Source organism: Rhinoraja longicauda, chromosome 4 (genome assembly GCF_053455715.1).
Source record: "Rhinoraja longicauda isolate Sanriku21f chromosome 4, sRhiLon1.1, whole genome shotgun sequence".
Taxonomy (NCBI): domain Eukaryota; kingdom Metazoa; phylum Chordata; class Chondrichthyes; order Rajiformes; family Arhynchobatidae; genus Rhinoraja; species Rhinoraja longicauda.
This window is the reverse complement of record NC_135956.1, coordinates 57,654,377-57,671,910: the sequence shown is the minus strand read 5'-3', so window position 1 is coordinate 57,671,910 and position 17,534 is coordinate 57,654,377. Positions and strand designations below refer to the sequence as shown.

General features: G+C 39.1%; 1 protein-coding gene across 4 annotated transcripts in view; it reads left to right on the top strand.

Moving 5' to 3' along the window:
* The first annotated feature begins 228 nt into the window (after positions 1–228).
* tmx3b (thioredoxin related transmembrane protein 3b) overlaps positions 229–17,534 on the top strand; it is a 91,550-nt gene continuing 74,244 nt past the window's right edge. Inside the window, exons 1-3 of one of the 4 annotated variants that reach the window (XM_078397802.1) lie at positions 229–291; positions 440–494; positions 11,625–11,664. In XM_078397802.1, coding sequence (XP_078253928.1) covers positions 249–291; positions 440–494; positions 11,625–11,664 — 138 coding nt within the window. In that variant the 5' untranslated portion in view covers positions 229–248. The remainder of the gene's footprint in view (positions 292–439; positions 495–11,624; positions 11,665–17,534) is intronic. The other 3 variants (XM_078397801.1, XM_078397804.1, XM_078397803.1) reach the window with 3 other exon arrangements.

Here is a 17,534-nt window from a genome sequence, read left to right as displayed (position 1 = left end):
GTGTCGAGACTTAATCACAGTCACAGTCCGGAGTTGCCTCACTTTTGCAGGTTAACTATTTCAATGCAGACAATTTCTAAAATACTTTAAAAGAATAAATACTTTAAAAGAAAAACGATGATACGTTTTAGAATAGGAAAAACATATAAACACCCACATTTAAGCCTCAGTAACAGGCCGCGTCTCCATGACAGCGACAGGTGATTGTACGCCTGCGCGATAGAACGAGGCTCAGCTCCATAAGCAAAATGGCGGCGGCGGCGACGCGACTTGTGCTGCTGGTGTGTGGAGGTGAGTGAGCACTGCTGACCGCTCTGTGCTTCCTGAATTATGAACTGTCTTCAGGTTTCAAAGGGAGAAAATGACAAAACAAAACGATTCATCAGTTTCCTCAGTGACTTTGATTAGTAGTATGTTTTTTTTCTCTTTTCTGTTGCAGTTGCTGTCTTCCGGACCGCTGTGGTGTCTTCCTTTGCAATAGATTTGGATGACTCGTAAGTCGTCAGTAATTATTGTCTGTCACGTCTCTGTTGGACACGATATAAAAGTATACGGATTCCTAGATTATAGGATATAAATGTTTGATTTGAAACAGTCCTAACCATAAGCATCCTATCTAAGATGCAATGTATATTTTGTTAAATGTTAATTAAATCCAGGCACGTTAATTTATCTTTTAATGTAGGTTGGGAAGAATGCAGAATTAGCCTATGGTTAAATGAATAAAATGATGATGCAAACTCCAAAATAAGCATTGTGGGTATTTTTCCTAAAGCTATATGAAATTCATAACGCGGCCATGGTGTTGGAAAACATTCCGTAAATAATGTTCCACAGGGAGCTAAAAATTCCTACCAGCTTGATAAAGGCAAATAACTCTCAGAGGAGTTCATTAACTTTGACCTAAGTCGGTTCATTTTAAATGTTAGTTATCTTTTTATGTCAACCTTAATGCAGGTTATTTGAATAAGGCAGTTTGTGTTAATGGAACAAATCTGCAAAATTAATATAGTCACATATACATTTTGTAACAAATGTAAACGTCATTTATTTGTTAGTGAGGACTGCAGTTCCTCATCACCTTTGGTAGCGACTAACATATTGATACATGGTTATGTTTCTGTAATGTTATTTCTGGTTAAGTTCTGGTTAAGTTTAAAGAATTTATTTTTGAATGGATTTTGTTGATAAAACAGATATAAACAGTTAGAGGCAGCTTTTGGTATGTCAGTGATTATGTTGATTTTGTAGACATATAAACTTCATTTTAAATATCTTTTTTGTAAAATAAAGATACAATTGCATGAGTAAAGTTGTTATTTATTCTTGTGGTTGATTGTAAACTACGTTAATGCTCTATAGTTTAAAAATGACTGCAAATAATTTTGTTCATATTGTACAAATTTACTTTGTCTTTACTGGAAATAAGCAATCAATTTCATATTATTCAAGCAAACAAATCATTTATTCCCATTTAAAAATATATAAGCTTGCAGTAGTCAATTGATAGCAGTTAAACTGTTCAGCAAACTGAGTAATGTTGCTTTGCCAAACGTTTCTGCGTATACTCATTCTTTAGTAGAATTGCACCAAATGTTAATTTAATAAAACTAAGTTTGGAAACTTGAAAGTTAAGAGACAATGTTCATAGTAAATGATTACATTGTTGGAAATCCCTGGGGCAAACAAAGACTGTCCTAAGACATGGAGAATAAAATAGGCATTTTCGAAGTGGACTTTCCAAAATAAAACATTGAAGAAATATGACGTTCTGCTGAGTTAAGATCCATTGTGCTTAAGAACAATTGGAAGATGGAAATTGGTGTGTATAGTATGTTCTGATTGGGAAGAGACTAGTGAGGTGCAAGGGATATGAGTAGCATAAAGAAATTCTGTGTGGTATGACCAAATCCATGAAGATGCTGGATGATTGGAGCTTTACTGTACTTTTAGTTTTGAAGTCATTGGAGATGTGGGAGCAAGATCCCACATTGAACTAAGTGAAAATGATAGGATAATCTCATTGTTTTTGTATTAGATTAGCCCACTGCATACAGTTTATGCAAAGAGCTTGAAATTGTCATGTTCGGGTTGCATTTGTGGCAAAATAAGCAGAATTAATGTTTCAGGTTAATTGTCATTCATCAGATTTTCAGCATCTGCAATTTTTGACTTTAAGGTAAAAAGTTCATTGAATTTGTTTTACTGAATACTCATAAATGACTTGGAAAAATATGGGGCTGTAGAAGATAATTGATCTGTTGTGAAAGTGTGACCTACTGTTAATCAAATCATTGCACTTCTGAACATATTTGAATACAGTGATAACGACAGAATCCTACTCTTGCAGTCACACACATGAACTCCTTCAGCATATGGAGTAAACATTATTATTTTTGGGAGGGAAAGGGGAGGCAGTTAAGTAACCTCAATGCTATTATAAACACCCACAATTTTTTTGGGGGGGAGGAAGTAAAGTCACATAAAGGACAAGCAGCCTAATATTCAATATGAAAGAGCAGTAATTGCAAAAGCAAATTTGTACAGGACAAAAGTAGGGTTAGAAAATGGTTACCATCATGCATGTCTCAAAGGATATTAGTTTGAAGAAGTTATGTGGATTTACTTCCATGTTATAATGAATGGTAAGATTTAGATAATTTACTTGCGTATATTTAGTTTTTATTTTAGATTTTAAATAGGGTGTAATTTATATAACGCTTCTGATAATGTGCTGTCATAAATTGTCTGGACCCACATCTCTAATTTTGGGGGAAAGAACATTCAAATGCTATTATGTTTATTTCCTACACATTCAAATACTATTGTCTAATGAAATTATTAAAGATGACTAAATTTGGCAGAAGAGCTGGGAATGAGGATACAATCCTGATTCAGTGATCTGAAGCAGGACTTTTCTCACTTCTGTGATACCTCTGTGGTTCTGTGAAAATGTTGTAAATGTGTACAAAGCTGTCGTGGAACTTAATTTTCCATTGTTTATGTTCCCAATAATGTAAAAATACTTTGCAGGGTAATCTAATAAATTACCACGTGTAACTCTCCTAAACTGGCAGTGGATTAAGTGTGGGTCATTTAAATGGGGCTATGACTTCACACTGGATAAAAGTATAAAGAAAATAATTTGTCATGGTTGACAAACTCTCAGCATCCAGTGTAAACCACCAGCACTACACTGATTGGTTCAGCTGTTGAAACAAAGAAAACAGAATCAATGTTGATTTAGGATGTCCCATGTGCATTGCAACAATGAAAGCAAAGTAGACTCATGGGTAAGGGCTTCTGTGGAAGAATTATTTCTGTCAGACTTTTCATTAGTTCTTCATATACCTTGTGTTGTGAATATCCATTATCTGAAGTAAATAACTTGACATGGAATTTAACCTCCTCTGTATTTATAAATTGCTAGAAGGTTTTCATGGTGGAAATTGTACTCTAAAATGTAATTCTTAAAGGAAACCATGTTGCAAAACAGGAAGTCATGAAAAGAAACCTGCAGATTATGGTTATAAAATAAAGGCTAAACACTGCAGTGGCGCAGCAGTATAACTGCTGCCGCACAGCACCTGAGACCCAGGTTTGATCCTGAGTTTGCATATTCTCCATGACCATATGGGTTTTCTCCGGATGCTCTTATCCGTGTGAGTTTGTAGGTTAATTGGTTTCTGTAAATTTCCCCAAGTGTGTAAGAAGTGGATGCAAAACTGGGATAACATACAACTAGTGTGCGGGTGATCGTTGGTGAGAGTTTCAACACTATCTCTAAACTAAAGCTGAAAATACGTCAGACAACATCAGTAAGGAGAAATATATAGTTGGGTTTTTGGGACAATGATCTTCAATTCAGAACTAGGAGGAGTTAGTACTAAGTTGTTGTACAGAATGTAATTTGATTAGTGCGGGAAGGTTACACGGAAAGTTTTTTGTTCCAAAACTTTTTCCAGGGGAGGATTTTTTCCGCTTGTCAATTTCCAAAATAACTTCTACCGATCAAAATCACATTACCTTCACAGTTCGCAACAATGTATCCCTCTTGGGATCACACTGTCCCTAGCCAGCAATTGGCCTATCAAGGAACCACCCTGCCTGAGATCATCTGTTGACGGTCTTAATTTGTCCTGGTCTTTCTTGCTTCCAGTATCCGCCTCCCCCACCCGCACTACAATCAGTCTGAAGAAGGGTGCAGACTCAAAGTCGCATCCATTTTCTCCAGAGATGCTCCCTGACCTGCTGAATTACTCCAACATTTTGTGTCTATCTTTCATACCTTTAATTTGGCCCGTATTATGCAAATAGTGTTCCCAAATCCAGCAATCGTATAAAATCCAAATTAAGCATAGAAAGATGTGTTATATCAGAACTACCTGTAAAACACATTTGTTACTTTGGCGTTCATTTTTCAAATTTGAGAACTGCTTACAGGTATAAAAGTATGATAGTTATAAACGTATGGGCAACGTCTACCGCCAGGTACTTGGGCTTTGAGTTACTGAACCAGGCCGTGATGCAACCAGTCATATGCTCTAACATGCACCTGTAAGATTCAATAGATCATTTGCAAGATGCTGAATCTTAATCTTCTGAGCAAATAGAGGTGATCATAAACTTGCATTGTGCTTGCATCAAAGTGCTAGACCAGGACAGATCTTCAGAGATATGCACGCACAGGGACTTGATGCCAATGAATCTTTCTAATGCTGTCCCGTTAATGAAGACAGGTTGATGGATCCTCTACTTTTGCTTCCTGAAGTTGACAATAAGCTAGTTGGTCTTGCACCTCTGTAAGACCACCCCTTGACCTCCTGCATTCCAAGGAATAAACTCCTAGCCTGGCCAATTTCACCGATGGCTCAACCCCTCAAATCCTGGCAATATCTTTGTAAATCTCTGTGCTCTTTCCAGCTTAATGACATCCTACCCATAGCAGGGTGACCAAATCTGAACACACTATTCCAAATGTGGCCTCACCAAAATCTTGTACAAATGTGACATAATGTTCTAACTTATAACTCAATACCGTGACTGCTGAAGGAAAGTATACCAAAAGCTGCCTTGACCACCCTATCTATCTGTGATGCCACTTTCAGGGAACTAAATACATGTACTCTTAGATCCTCCTGCTCTACAAAACTTCCCAAGGGCCTGCCATTTATTGTGTTGATGCCAATTCGTACTGATTGGGATCTAATTATGTGCATGTCAAGGGACAAGCAGAGACCCAGTTCCCCGAGTTTGATGACGTATTCAGATGGGGAGATGGTGTTGAACACGTAGCTGTTATTGTCCCATTGGTTCTGTGCAAATCGCGAGAGATTGCATCTACGGTTGATCTATTGTGGCAGTAGGCAAATTGTAGTGGGTCCAGAACTTTACTAAGGCGGAAGTTGATGTGCATCATAGCCAACTGCAAAGCACTGTCAAAATGGACGCAAATTCCACTAATCATTGAGGCATGGCACCTCGCTCATCTTGGGCACCAATATATATTTTATCTATTATTTTATTTTGATGTATGGTTTGTTCACTGCATTCATTGTTTAATAAAAATCAATCTAAAAGGGCATTACAGCGCAACCTTTGGAAGTGTGAATTGCTCATAGTGTGGTGAGGCCAATGGATTTTTGGTCCTTAAAGAACAGCAGAGCCAGCAATACATTTTAATAAAATTTGAGTAGTAAGAAACAAAAGGCGATAAAATAGAATTAAATCAGGAACAACAAAGAAATAAAAAAATATTGGGTTAACTTTTTTTGATATAAGTTTGACTTCAAACATTTGAGGTAATGACTCTACATTTGAAATGTTAATTTGGGGTATTTGGTTAACAGATATGAACAGCAAGTATTTGCACTTATGTACTGCTTTAAATATCTTAAAATATCCTTTAGAGAAGTTTTAACATAACAATCTAAATTTGATGCCCAAGAAGATACAAATGAAGTGATCAAAAGTTTAATTTCAAGAAATATCCAAAGATGCAACAAAGATCAAAGTTTAGGGAGAGAACTCTGTCCCAGGTAGCCTTCTGTCCCAAGTAGCCATTAGACATGGCAACCAATGATGGACAAATGAAAAAAAAAATTGATTTGGGGAGAATTAAAACCATAGATGGATGTGAAAATGAGAATGTTTAAACCATAATATTGCTAGTTTCTTTTTTCCATCATTTAAGCAATTTGGTGTAATTAATAGGGTTTTTTTTGTGTGTGTTTGTTTGAATCTCTGTGCCCATAATGTTGCTGTAAGCAAGAATTTTCATTGTATCTGTACTCAGACTGGTTATTGAGTACAGGTGATATCAAAAAGGAATAGCATAAGTTAGAATATGGATATGTTTCTATGGACTGCAGATATTTTAATGGTTGTAAATGGCTGAAATTTGGGAGGTGGTGCATTGCCATGAGGGCTGAACTGAAGAGCAGGGATAAGGACAGGTAGTGAAGATTTCTTCATTGAGGAACTCTGACAGTGTTGAGAAATTGAAAAAGTAGAAACGGAAGATAAGGATGATACATTTTTTGTTTGAAGCTGCCCTTGACTTAGCTAAGATGATACAGTCACGGTTTGTTAACTGTGGGCCAGGGGCCCAGGGAAAGGTTTAAATTCAAATCCAGCAGAAATGCTGAAGTTTAGTTGACGATAGTTTATCAATGGTTTTTGCACGATTAGTTACTAAGCTTTACAATGAACTTTTAACACCTTTGGCATACAGTCATACATAATAGGCCGAGCAGCCTATTACTATAATGCAAGAACCCAAAAATAGCAGTTAAAAGTTGGCTAATATACTTGGAGAATTCCCCTCTTGCTCTTAAATAATAACCTGAGATCATTTAAGTTTATGTGAAAGAATAGTTGGACTTTTGTTTATTGTGTATCGAAACTGTATCTACATAAATGTAGCATCCCTCAGAGTAAAGTAATACAGCAAGGGAACAAACATCTATACAAACCAAGAATTCCTATCAAAGCTAGTCCCATTTGTCCCATATCCCTCTAAAACTTCTCTATCCATGTACCTTTCCAAATGTATTTTCAATGGTGTTATTGTACCTACCTCTACGACGACTACTGTCAGTTTGTTACAGATATCCACCACCCTCTGTGTGAATAAGTTGCGCCTCGGATTTCCACAAAATCTTCAACTTTCACCCTAACATGCCATCTAGTTCTCTCTGGATTCACTGTCTATTCCCCTCATTATTTTTATACACCTCTATAAGATCTACTCCCCTCAGAATCCTGCGTTCCATGGATTAATGTCTATCCAACATCTCACAAATGCCCAGGCCCTCCAGACCTGACAATATCCTTGTAAATATTCTCTACACTGGGATATGAGGTGCAGGTCTTCCAGTTTGTGAGCGGCCTCCATCTGCCAATGGAGAGGGTAAAGGACAAGGTTGGTATAGAAATAGAAAGGGGAGTTAAAATGGTTAGCAACCAGGAACTCCAGCAGGCCGTGGGGGACAGAGCGCAAAAGTGTTTGGTGAAACAGTCGACTACAGAATCTTGAAAGCATACTTCACTGGACTCGGGAACAGCTTTCTCTGTTCTCAAACTTTGGAAAGGTCCTTTCAAAAGATAGGGTACTGTCCGATTCACCTCTGTCCCGTTGTGGACATTGGCGTTTATCTATGGAATTGCTGCACTACAAAGATGAGGACTATATTCTTCACGCTGTATTTTCCCCTTTGTTCTTTCTATTGTACTTGAGTTTGACATTGCATTTATGTATGGTATATCTGATCTGTTTGTATAACATGCACAACAAAGCTTTTTGCTGTACATGTGACAATAAACCGAAACAAGACAGTGGGACCGGCAACATCTCTGGATAGAAGGAATGGGTGACATTTTGGATCGAGACCCTTCTTCAGATCGCAAACGTCACCCATTCCTTCTCTCCAGATATGTTGCCTGTCCTGCTGAGTTATTCCAGCATTTTGTGTGTATCTTCGGTGTATAACCAGTATCTGCAGTTCCTTTCCAATATATAAACCTAAGCAAAGTCTACACTTGTGGTTTCCTTTGCAATGGTGAGTCTGGTAGCACCGAATGCAGTAGATGAGGTTGAAAGAGGTGCATGTGAACCTCTACCACATGCGGAGGGGTTGCTGAGTTCCTTGAATGGAAGTGAAAGAAGAGCTATTGGGACTATTTGTGTTATATCAAATTGCACTAGGTACACATTGCTGTTGGGTCAATTTAAACTTGCAATAATGACACCTTTTTTATTCCATTCAGAATAAATCCAGCTTTTCCAGTCCAACTTTGCGTTTGGAATTATTCATCCCTGAAATATTTCTTACCGGATGGCGCTGTCAGCGATGGCAGCCTCGCCAACGGTCTGTCTTGTCCTTTTTGTTATTTTTAGTGTGTTTTAAAAGTATGTGTTAATGTTCTCTGGTTTGTTTTATGTGTGGGTGGGGTGGGGGAGGTCGGGGGGAAACCTTTTTCAATCTCTTGCTGGAGATGCGATTGTTTTCCGGATCATATCTCTGGCTGCTCTGCGGCCTAACATTATGGAGCTGGAGGCCTTGCTTGAGACTGACTTTGAGCCCCACTGCGGGGCCGTGGACTTGCCATCGGAGCCTGGGATCTACGCTCCAACCGCGGCCTGCGGATTTCACCATCAAGAAGCTCACGGTCTTGGGTAGAGATCGATGTCGGGATGCTCCAAGTCGCAGAATGTTCGACTTGCCCTGACCCGGGGTCAGATCCAGCGCGGGGGAGCTGATATTCTCCCCCTGATGCAGGAGCTTGATCGATCTGATGCGGAGGGCTCGACCGCCAGCTGTGGGAGCCAAGATCATCCTGTCAACAGAAGGCTCGAGGCCCCTGACCGCAGGAGAACAAAGAAGGGAAAAAGATCGAACTTTTTTTTGCCTTCCATCACAGTGAGGAATGTGGAGGAGTCACTGTGGTGGATGTTCATGTTAAATCATTTTATGTATTCTGTTACTTTTTATTGGTATGACTGCATGGCAAAACAAATTCCACGTATGTTGCAAAACTCGTAAAGTATGATTATGAAATGTATTCTGCATTTAAATTTGAGAAAACAACAAATTTAAGAAAATATTACAAATGAGAAAATAGGGTTGAAATTAACTAAAGTTGTTGATAATGACTGAGGTACAAGATCTTGATTCATTTGGAGTAAACAGGAGATAGCTATATATGTTGACTAGTGCTTCAAGAACTGCAGATTTAAAGTATTGAGCAAAAGATATAAAGGGATGTTGAGTGAACGGGTGTTAAAATTACAATTATAGATTTGAGGAATCACTATCTGGGAAGAGGAATGGAAACTAAGTTAAGGGGAATTGTGTTGGTGCTCATTGGATGTTTGCAGGCTAATAAGGAATGACCTGGTAAATGAGAAAATGGAATAAGCAGGTTTCTCCCTTCTGTGCCATAATCATTCTGTTATTTCACACCGTGATATCGTACAGGAAGACAAAATCTAAAGCATTGAAATGGTATTTGACCTGTGATTAAAAATATAGGGAGTAGACTGTGCCCAGTATTACCATCTGCAGTTTTTCTTTGGCACATTTAGGTACACTTAAGCCTGGTGGCAGGTCGGAATGACATTTGAGGCGATGCCCTTTAAATGCTATCAAAGGTTTTTTTTTACAGCTGACAAGAGTTGTGTTGTAGCTTTGCCAGCTGAAAAACTGAATTGTTTTGAATTGATATTGAAGTTTTTTGATGAAATTAAATATGAATTGTCAATTTGCTTTTAAAAATTGAAGTTAAAAAGCACAAACTACTTTTAAAATACTGCTTTAACATTTTTTAAATAAAATTTGGCTTTGCCTTTGTCTCCTAATCTGGAGGGCTAGAATCATAGAAACATAGAAAATAGGTGCAGGATGAGGCCATTCGGCTCTTCCACAATCAGTAACCTGTGCCCAACTTCTCCCCATATCCCTTGATTCCACTAGCCCCCAGAGCTCTAACTCTCTTAAATTCATCTAGTGATTTGGCCTCCACTGCCCTCCGTGGCAGAGAATTCCACAAATTCACAACTGGGTGAAAAAGTTCCTTCTCACCTCAGTTGTAAATTGCCTCCCCATGGTTCTGGACTCCCCCAACATTGGGAACATTTTTCCTGCATCTAGCTTGTCCAGTCCTTTTATAATTTTATATGTCTATAAGATCCCCTCTCATTCTTCTAAACTCTAGTGAATACAAGCCTAGTCTTTTCAATCTTTCCTCATATGACAGTCCCGCCATCCCAGGGATAAATCTTGTGAACCTACACTGCACTGCCTCAATAGCAAGGATGTCGTTCCTCAAATTAGGAGACCAAAACTGTACACAATACTCCAGATGTGGTCGTACCAGGGCCCTATACAACTGCAGAACAACCTCTTTACTGAAACCCCCGTAATGAAGGCCAACATGCCATTAGCTTTCTTCACTGCCTGCTGTGCCTGCATGCCAACTTTCAGTGACTGGTGTACAATCCCTATTATAAACAATGGGGTTTCACATCCAGCTCCAAGAATCTCAGGAAAAGTAGACTTTGTGGCTGGACTCGTATCAAAGTGCAGGGGCAGAAGTCAGAGACTTGAATTTTTCAAACAACTGAACTTCAGCTCCAATTGGAATTTGGTGGGATTCAGGCTGTGCAGTGGAAAATTGAGCTGCTGTAAAATGACTCTGTACTTTAAAAAGATTATAATTTACTTGACATTTCACAGTAAGTATATTGTGGTCATAAAACTGTTTACTTGGCTTTTAATTTGTACTGACGCAGGTAAAAGTAAAATTTAACCTTGCATTAATCCTAGGATTCTGCATCATCCCTAATCAGATTTTTTTTTAAAGTACATCAGTAAATCCCATGACACATTCAGTTCAGATTCTGCAATTTTGCAAAAAGTTTGAATGTTGGCCCTAAACTCAATAGAGTAGAAAGTCTGATATCTCTGACTTCTGCATTTAATGTGTTGGCCAAGTGGTCAGAGATGAGCTGAAGCTGTATGGACGATGTCTCTGGTGGTCCTTGAAGAACTGCCAGATAGAGGGAAGTACGATTTGGCCCAGTGTATTTTAGGACCAAGTGCAAGTCTTGCTATGTGCAGCTTGGCCACAGAAATGGTTCTTTGGCTTCCAGTGACCAAAATCCCTCTAAAGATTCACAAATAAATATTTGACAGTTCATAGTACAAGTCAGCATCAATTATCAGATATATATATATATGCAGTATTTACAGTTTCTATCAATAAACATAGAAACATAGAAAATAGGTGCAGGAGGAGGCCATTTGGCCCTTCAAGCCAGCACCGCCATTCATTGTGATCATGGCTGATCGTCCACAATCAATAACCTGTGCCTGCCTTCTCTCCATATCCCTTGATTCCACTCGCCCCTAGAGCTCCATCTAACTCTCTTAAATCCATCCATTGATTTGGCTTCCAGTGCCCTCTGTGGCAGAGAATTCCACAAATTCACAACTCTCTGGGTGAAAAAGTTCCTTCTCACCTCAGTTTTAAAAGCTGGAATAGTTTCATTTCCAAAAAAAGTCAGCTTGAATACTATAGTATGTTGGAATTCTGAATTTGACACAATGGTGATTTTGTTGCAGGTTTAAAGAAAATAGAGAAGATGACATTTGGTTGGTAGATGTAAGTATGGACTTCTTTCCATTTGTTAAATTTATAATTAAATGCAGAACAATATGCTCATAGAAATTTTCCACTACAGCTAATTGACTGAATCTACCACCAAAAATAACGCTTGCAGTTGTCAGTGATCTTTAGAGATTAAGAGCAGCTTGTTTTTCAGTTGGAAGGTTCAGTTGTTTATGCAGGTGCACCTCATAAATTGCAAAGATACTGTGTAATAATTGCCATTCTATGCGTGAAGTTATTTTGAGCTACAAGAGCTAAGCTACTTCAGTCTAGAATGGTCAGTGACCTACATACTAAATGTCTCTTCACAGGACTGTCAACAAAGAAATTGCATTTTGCTGATTTGTTACTGTACAATATGATACTAGAATATTTGCACCCCAACTACATCCTGCTGGTTTTTTATTGTTTTAAAAGAGAAATCTGCTGCTGACTGATTTTACACAAGTGTACATACTGAATCATATTCACAGGGATAGAATTTGACCTATGTCCATGCCAACCATCATGAACCCATCTATGCAACCCCATTTACCAGCACTTGCACTGTAGCCTTCTGTACAATTCAAGAGCATAATCCAAATTTGTTTTATTAGATGTTGTGAGAATATTAACTATTTGCTCAAGCAGTGTGCTTCAAATTGCAACCACCCTTTCTGGAGGAAAAGAAATTCTCAGATCCTCTGTGACCTTCTTGCCACTCCCCAAATCTGTGATTTCAGATGCTTTTGTTATATGCTTTTGATATTGCATTAGTAATTTATTTATTCCATGCAGGTATTTAATCTTTAGCAACTGACATTTTTAGTTCAAAATGTATGATTAGGTCATTCAAAATGTTAATAGCTCAATGATCTTTTTTTGTGCTTATTTCAAGACCATTACTCCAAAATTAGTGTTTAAAAAAACCCCAAAACACATGCATTTCTCAATCAGCAAGTAGTTCAGTTTAATCCTGAGAAACCAGGTTGTGCTGGGGGTTACTAATGTTGTTAATACAATAGCTGTTCATTAAATAATATATTTTGGTTTATAACAATGTCTTTTCTTTAGATAATTAAAGCTAGTTTTGTACCTTTTGGGTTAATTTAATCAGACTGCAGTGTCAGTTTTATTGTGTCAAAGTTTACAACACAAGAGGAGACCATTCACTTATGAAATTATCAAACTCAACTTATCAAGCCCTTCCTTTGCTCCATGTAAGAACAATCCAGCTAGTTCCACTCCTGACCACGTTTTTTTCTCTTCAGCCTGGCCCTTCCACCACAGCACAACCTTCTCTCCACAGTTCTGCAATTTGTTTTCTTTTGAGTACTTTATGGTTGGTTCCCTGTTTAGATTCCATGATTTAATCAGCAACCACAACTCTACTAGTGGCACATTCCATTTTTGTTTGTTTTTTAAATCCTTATGCCATCAGTTTTTCTTTACTCTGCCTGCATCCGCCGTCATCGTAAGTATCTCCCTTAGATCCGCACTCAACCTCATCTTTCGCTAGGAGACCAATCCCAGTTTCTCAAGTTAGATCTACTCAATTTGCCTTTAACAAATGATGCTGCCCTTCCCCAATTATTTCTTTCTTGTTCAAGTGACTAATACTGATTTGCGTTCCTGTGTTTATTTTGTTTGAATGAAACTGTCATTTCCGATTATCATTACCTGAATAAAATGTCCAACACTGATATACACTGATGAGCCAAAATATTATGACCACCTGCAAAATATGTAGTTGGTCCTCCGTGTGCAACCAAAACAGCGCTGACCCGCCAAGGCATGGACTCAACAAGACCCCTGAAGGTGTCCTGTGGTATCTGGCACCAAAACATTAGCAGCAGATCCTTAAGCCCTGTAAGTTGCGAGGTAGAGCCGCTGTGGATCGAACTTGTTGATCCAGCACATCCCACGGATGCTCAATCAGATTGGGATCTGGAGTATTTGGAGGCCAGGGCAACACCGTGAACACTTCATCATGTTCCTCAAACCATTCCCGAACAATGTGTGCAGTGTGGCAGGGCGCATTATCCTGATGAAAGAGGCCACTGCCATCAGGGAATACCATTGCCATGAAGGGGGTACCTGGTCTGCAACGATGTTTAGGTCGGTGACACGTGTCAAATTGGCGTCCACATGAATGGCTGGACCCAGGGTTTCCCAGCAGAACATTGCCCAGAGCATCACCCTTCCTCCACCAACTTGTCGTCTACCCACAGTGCATCCTGGTGCCATCACTTCCCCAGGTAAACGGCGCACACGTACACAGCCATCCACGTGATCTAAAAGAAAACGGACTCATCGGACTAGGCGACCTTCCACTGCTCCAAGGTCCAGTTCCGACGCTCGTGTGCCCAATGTAAGTGCTTTTGACGGTGGACAGGGGTCATCATGGGCACTCTGACGCATGGGCTACGCAGCCCCATAGGCAGCAGGATGTGACACATTCCACCTGTGACCACCATTAACATTTTCTGTGACTTGTGCCACAGCAGGCCTTCTGTCGGTTTGGACCGGACGGGATTGCCTTTGGAGCCCTCACACATCGATGAGCCGTGGGTGCACAACACCCTGTCGCCGGTTTGTAGTTTGTCCCTCCTCGAACCACTGTCGGTAGGTACTCGCCACAGCTGACCGGGAGCACCCCACAAGCCTTGCCATTTCAGAGATGCTCTGACCTAGTCGTCTGGCCATAACAATTTGGCCCTTGTTAAAGTCACTCAGGTCTTTACTCCTGCCCATTTCTCCTGCATCCAACACATCAACTTCAAGAACTCATTGTTCACTTGCTGCCTACTATATATCCCACCCCTTGACAGGTGCCATTGCAACAAGATAATCAATGTTATTCACTTCACCTGTCAATGGTCATAATGTTTTGGCTCAACTCTATAGTTGGAAAGCATTCCATTTTAATGTTTTAGTTGTCAGATTGTATATCTGCAAATGGTTTTAGTTGCATTAAGGAGAGATACATGACAAAATTGGCATGGATGGTTTTTAACTCACACCAGAAGCAATTTTCTTTTCCTATTAATGATGTATCACAATTTTCCATCCTTTAAGTCATGCTTAGGTAATTGTTGTTTGGCCAAATGATTGTGAGCCGCAATAAGCAAGATATATCAGCAGCTGGTGCAGAAATAGGTAATTTAGCATTCCAAACATGTTCCACCATTCACTCAGTTTATGGCTGAACTTCTGTAACAACTGCTTTCCCATGATATTTCCTTGACACTTTTTCCCCAAATTCTTTTAATGACTGAGCATATTCGCTGATGAATTCTAAGTATTTCTCATTGGCTTCAAGGAAGAAATGCATTCTCACTTCGGTATCGAGAATATGGCATGCTTGGCTGAGCCAGTTGAAACAACTTCTCACTTCTTGCGTGTGGTGTGCACAGCCTAAAGCTGTAAGTCAAGGGTAGACATCGAGGGCAGCATCAGTTGCTGGGTGGATGGCCTTGATGTCACCAGGGAAAAGCCTCAGTGAGTAGTCAGTCACGATGTGTGGGGTGGTCTGGTCTGGATATCCGCAATCGCAAGCAGGGGTTCTCACTAACTGTCCTGCTTCAAGAATTCTTTGGTTGCATTTTAATGATTTCACCTCCAATTTTCCTAAACTCCTGAAAATGTTTATCAATTATTTAGATTCTCTCCTCACAGGATAACTCTTATCAACTCGGGAAGTAATTCATAGAATCATTGTTGTATCCTATGTAGGTTGAGAAAATATATAGGAAATGTAAATGCTGGTTTAAATCTAAGGTAGACGCAAAATGCTGGAACAACTCAGCGGGTCAGGCATCATCTCGGGAGAGAAGGAATGTGTGACGATTTGGGTCGAGACCCTTTAGTCTGAAGAAGGGTCTCAAACCGAAACGTCACCCATTCCTTCTCTCCCGAGATGCCTCCTGACCCGCTGAGTTGCTCCAGCATTTTGCGTCTACCTTTGAGTAAATATATCATTGGCTAAAGGATCAAAAATTGCCTTCAGCTACCAGTTGTCACCCAATTGGTAGGGACCAGAGATGGTAGACTTGAATCACTTTAAAGAGACTTGGGAACAAAAATCAAAACTGGCACTTTGTTGTACTATCTATCTATTTTGATGCCTGCTAGATGTAAAAGAAAAGTACAATAATTTCTGTGTGTCAAGAGGAGAATGTGCGATAGATATCCAGGTATCCAAGCAAGTATTTATAACTAAATCAAAATTATCAAAAATAGTCCCAATATATTATTGTTTCTGATGCCTTGATGTATCTGAATAGCCTGCAATGTTTCCATGTATTAAAATTATGGCAACAGCTCAAATGTACATCACTGTTTACAAAGCACTTTGGATATCCTGAAAGAAAGACAATGTGTTTTATAATTGCAAATCCCCAATCTGGCTCTCTGCAGTAATAATGCTATTTGCCTTACTAATTGTTTAATTGCTTGTCACAGCTTCATCTCAACTTTGTAATTGTGTGCATGGACTACCCAGGTCCTCTGAATATTAAAATGTATTGATCTTCAAGCTTTTTAAGAAGTGTGGTATTTTAGCGCAAAGTTTAATCTTTCCACATGCCAAGATCTTCGTCTTTTTTTCCTGAACTATGTAGTATTTAATTGGCTCTCATGCACTTTAGGACCTCCAGGTTTTAGAAGTAATATTGTAATTTTGTTTTTTTCCTTTCATTGGAAGTTTTTTTTATCCATTTGCAGCCCCTTTGTACCTCCTTGTAGCTTCCTTTCCTAATAAGCTTTGTACTATTAGCAGTCTTTAATGTATTGCACTCAACTTATAAACATCATTGGCTAAAGGATCAAAAATTGCCTTCAGCTACCAGTTGTCACCCAATTGTTTTTAGAGAAATGGGTGAAGACCAAGCATAAATAAGACTAGAAATGGTTAGTTGCTGTGTTGTGAAGTCACATCCATTGCATCTCTCTTCTGGCAATTAAACAACCAGCTCTAATACACTAATCGATTCCATGATCCTTAGTCTTAAATGAAGGTCTTATGTGTGGCACATGATATGTCCACTGGTTTCTCTTTTGTCAGCCCTGCTTGTTATACCCTCAAAGCAGCTTTAAATCATTTAGTGCAAGTAATCACATGTTAAACTGTCTAATACTGTGCAAGTAAGAATTTAAGTAGCAGTACTACATTGCAGTTGAAGCTTTTTACAAATTTAGAAAATGTGAACTTCTGGTTTAAGTAGAAATAATTTTGTTTTTTTACTGCTGACCGATGCTGCCCTTAAATAAACAGTCTTGTATTTATATTTCTTGAATCTCAATTCATTCAAAATAGTCAAATCTGAACTTCAGTTGTACACCGCAAGAGCTAGACACTGAGATAAGTATGTCACTGGGTAGTAATGTTGGAATTTGAAGGATGAATTGAATAACTTTCATGCCTGCCTGAAACTTTGAGCTGACCTTCAATGCAGATTTTGGTAAGGCTTTAGATATGGTCTGTCATGGTAGGCTGATCCAGAAGATTAAGATCTTCAGTCTGAGGAAGGGTCTCGACCCGAAACATCACCCATTCCTTCTCTCCTGAGATGCTGCCTGACCCGCTGAGTTACTCCAGCATTTTGTGATACAGAAGTTTAAGATGTATGGGATTGACGATAACTTGGTTGTATGGAATCTAAGCTGGCTTTTTATAGAAGGCATAGGGTTGTTGGAGGGTTGTATCCAGTGGATTTCTGCAGGGATCTGTGCTGGGACCTCTTCTGTTTTTGATATATAAATAAATGACCTAGATGCAAATGCAGATGGGCTGATGAGTAAGTTTGTTATCAACACGAAAATTGGAGGAGTTACAGACAGTGATGAATGCTGTCAGAAGACACATTAGGATATGCACGGCCCCC